Source organism: Pinus tabuliformis, chromosome 7, assembly GCF_031772625.1.
Source record: "Pinus tabuliformis cultivar Carrire ecotype Pingquan chromosome 7, CPIR1, whole genome shotgun sequence".
Taxonomy (NCBI): Eukaryota; Viridiplantae; Streptophyta; class Pinopsida; order Pinales; family Pinaceae; genus Pinus; species Pinus tabuliformis.
Genome location: NC_142293.1, coordinates 1,549,224,243 through 1,549,226,644, shown reverse-complemented (window position 1 = coordinate 1,549,226,644; position 2,402 = coordinate 1,549,224,243). Strand labels below are relative to the sequence as shown.

The following is a 2,402-nucleotide window of genomic DNA, read 5'->3' as shown; positions in this document are numbered from 1 at the left end:
AGTAATAATTTATCTCTTTTTTTGTTATTCAGGTCATAGGGATGAATTTTGCACTTGCGTTTTCCAAGGCAGCGAAAGATCTACACACTTGTTCCCTTGGAACGGCTACACATATGGTTACCTCTGATTTTGAACACGCTGCAGCTCATGGGCTTAATGTTTCCAAAACTTGGGCCTTCAACGATGGCCAATACAAAGCACTACAGACTTCTCTGGTGTATATGATGAACAAGACTTTCAGGGCTGTGCATAGGCCCTTGCAATACGTCAATCATTGAATCCCTCCACCGATTTTTTGTTTTTTCGGGTGTTTTATTTTGCTGGCATTGCTTGTCTTTCTGGATCTTGTGCATGTTTTTGGCTTCTCTATTTTTTGGTGAACCTAACTTCTATAAATACAATACAATCTTCAATCTTATGAAACAGGAAAAAATCCTGCAATATTCAGGGTTTCTGGCCTAGCCTCTATGAATACAACCTGGCATTGCTTGTCTTTCTGGATCTTGTGCATGTTTTTGGCTTCTCTGTTTTTTGGTGAACCTAACTTCTATAAATACAATACAATCTTCAATCTTATGAAACAGGAAAAAATCCTGCAATATTCAGGGTTTCCGGCCTAGCCTCTATGAATACAACCTTAGGACAATAACACCTAGCCTCTATGAATACAACGTCAAGACCCTAACATGCAACTGCATCATTGCGTGCAGAGATTCATTCCTCTCTCTTAGCCCTAATTTTTATTTGCTTTATTTTTATTTTTTCCCTCGGAATAACCATTTTTTCTGTGATAATTTGTGCCGAAAAAACCTTTCGGGTTAAATGGGTAAAGTTTCATTGCACTGGTAATATCTATCAATTAAATAACTTTATTGGGTCATAGGGAATATTTTGGATATTATCAGTATATGTATAAAGCGTTAATATGTGTTTTGCAGAAAATTTCCCATGTATTAACAATTGATGGCTATGAAGATGAGCCAACCAATTATGAGAAGTCATTACAGAATGTTGCAGCACTTCAGCCAATCAGTGTGGCCATGGAAGGTGGTGGAAGGGACTTTCAGTTTTGCAAATCTGTAAGTGTCCAATTCTTTGCATAGATTTTATCTACATGGTATTCCAATACATATTTTTTGCACATGCATGCAGTGCAAGTCAATTGATCAATGGTTTTGCTGGCTTTTTTGGGGTGACAGGGTGGGTGTATTTACTAGAAATTGTGGTTTGGATCATGGTGTGACGCTGGTGGGTTATGGGTCAGCTGATGTGGACAACTGGATTGTAAATAACTCATGGGACCAAGCTGGGGTGAGAAGGAGTACATCAGGTTGCAAAGAAACATTGACAATTCATTTGGAAAATGTGGAATCGCAATACGGCCATCATATTTGATTAAGAATGGGTCTAATTCTCCAAACCTTTGCCCTTCCCCTCCCTCTCCGGTCATACCTCCAGCAAAGTGCGATGACTATTATGCATGTCCTGTTGGTAGCACTTGCTGTTGTGCCTATGGCATCGGCAATTTCTCCCCCACTGCTTCCCACACGATTTCCCATTCTGTGATTTCAATGCAGGAACTTGTCTTAAGGTTAGTCATCCATCATTTCTTTGTGCACATTTTTCATTTCAAATCACCAATTCCGGCCTATGGAGTTTTAGTGTTTGGAATCGATGTGCAAGTAAAAGGTTGAAATTTTGTTATTTGGAAGCGATTTGCAAATAAAAGGCTGAAATTTTGGTGTTTGGAATAGATTTGCAAATAGAAGGCCCTTGTTATAGTGTGATTGACATGTTGAAGTTACATTTGTTTTACTTTAATTCTCACAACTCGTATTTCAGGTAGCCTTTCAGGGTTTTAGGGTTTGGAGTGTTAATATGTTGACCTTTGATACTCATCCAAGATTTATTGGTATTTACAGAGCAAGAATGATCCATTTGGAGTTCATATGCCCAAGCTTACTCATGCAAATCCACATTTTGCAACTCAAGTTGAAAGACTAGCTGCCAAACAAGATCACGGTTTCTTCTCTATGCGATCCGGATTGCGTGACTCACATTTTCTTCAGTGATGGGAGAATTTATTAGAGGCTGCATCACTCAAAACAGTCAAACTCCAGTAATAATCTGGCTTAAAATCCAGCAATCAACAAAATGTCCAAAATATTATCAGAGCTGTTGTAGGATGGATCTGTATGAAGTCGGTTTCCTGTCAAATTGTTTATGCATACAAGATTATTGTAAATGCCACCATCTTACATCTTATTTTTGCCCATTCGTTTATGGGAGTCACGATTGTTCTTATGTGTCAGATGCCTGAGCTAAATTGGTAAATTTTGTGTACCTGATTCTTATTGAAGTTAATGTTAAAATGTCTCAACTTGAAACTACTTCTAATGTAT

At 38.2% G+C, this 2,402-nt stretch overlaps 1 protein-coding gene across 1 annotated transcript; it reads left to right on the top strand.

Moving 5' to 3' along the window:
• Positions 1-484: 484 nt before the first annotated feature.
• On the top strand, positions 485-1,428 carry LOC149253804 (low-temperature-induced cysteine proteinase-like). Its single transcript, XM_089456930.1, has 2 exons — positions 485-1,079; positions 1,200-1,428. The coding sequence occupies exons 1-2, from the start codon at positions 964-966 to the stop codon at positions 1,393-1,395; spliced, it is 312 nt and encodes a 103-aa protein (XP_089313056.1). The 5' UTR covers positions 485-963; the 3' UTR covers positions 1,396-1,428.
• Positions 1,429-2,402: the final 974 nt, after the last annotated feature.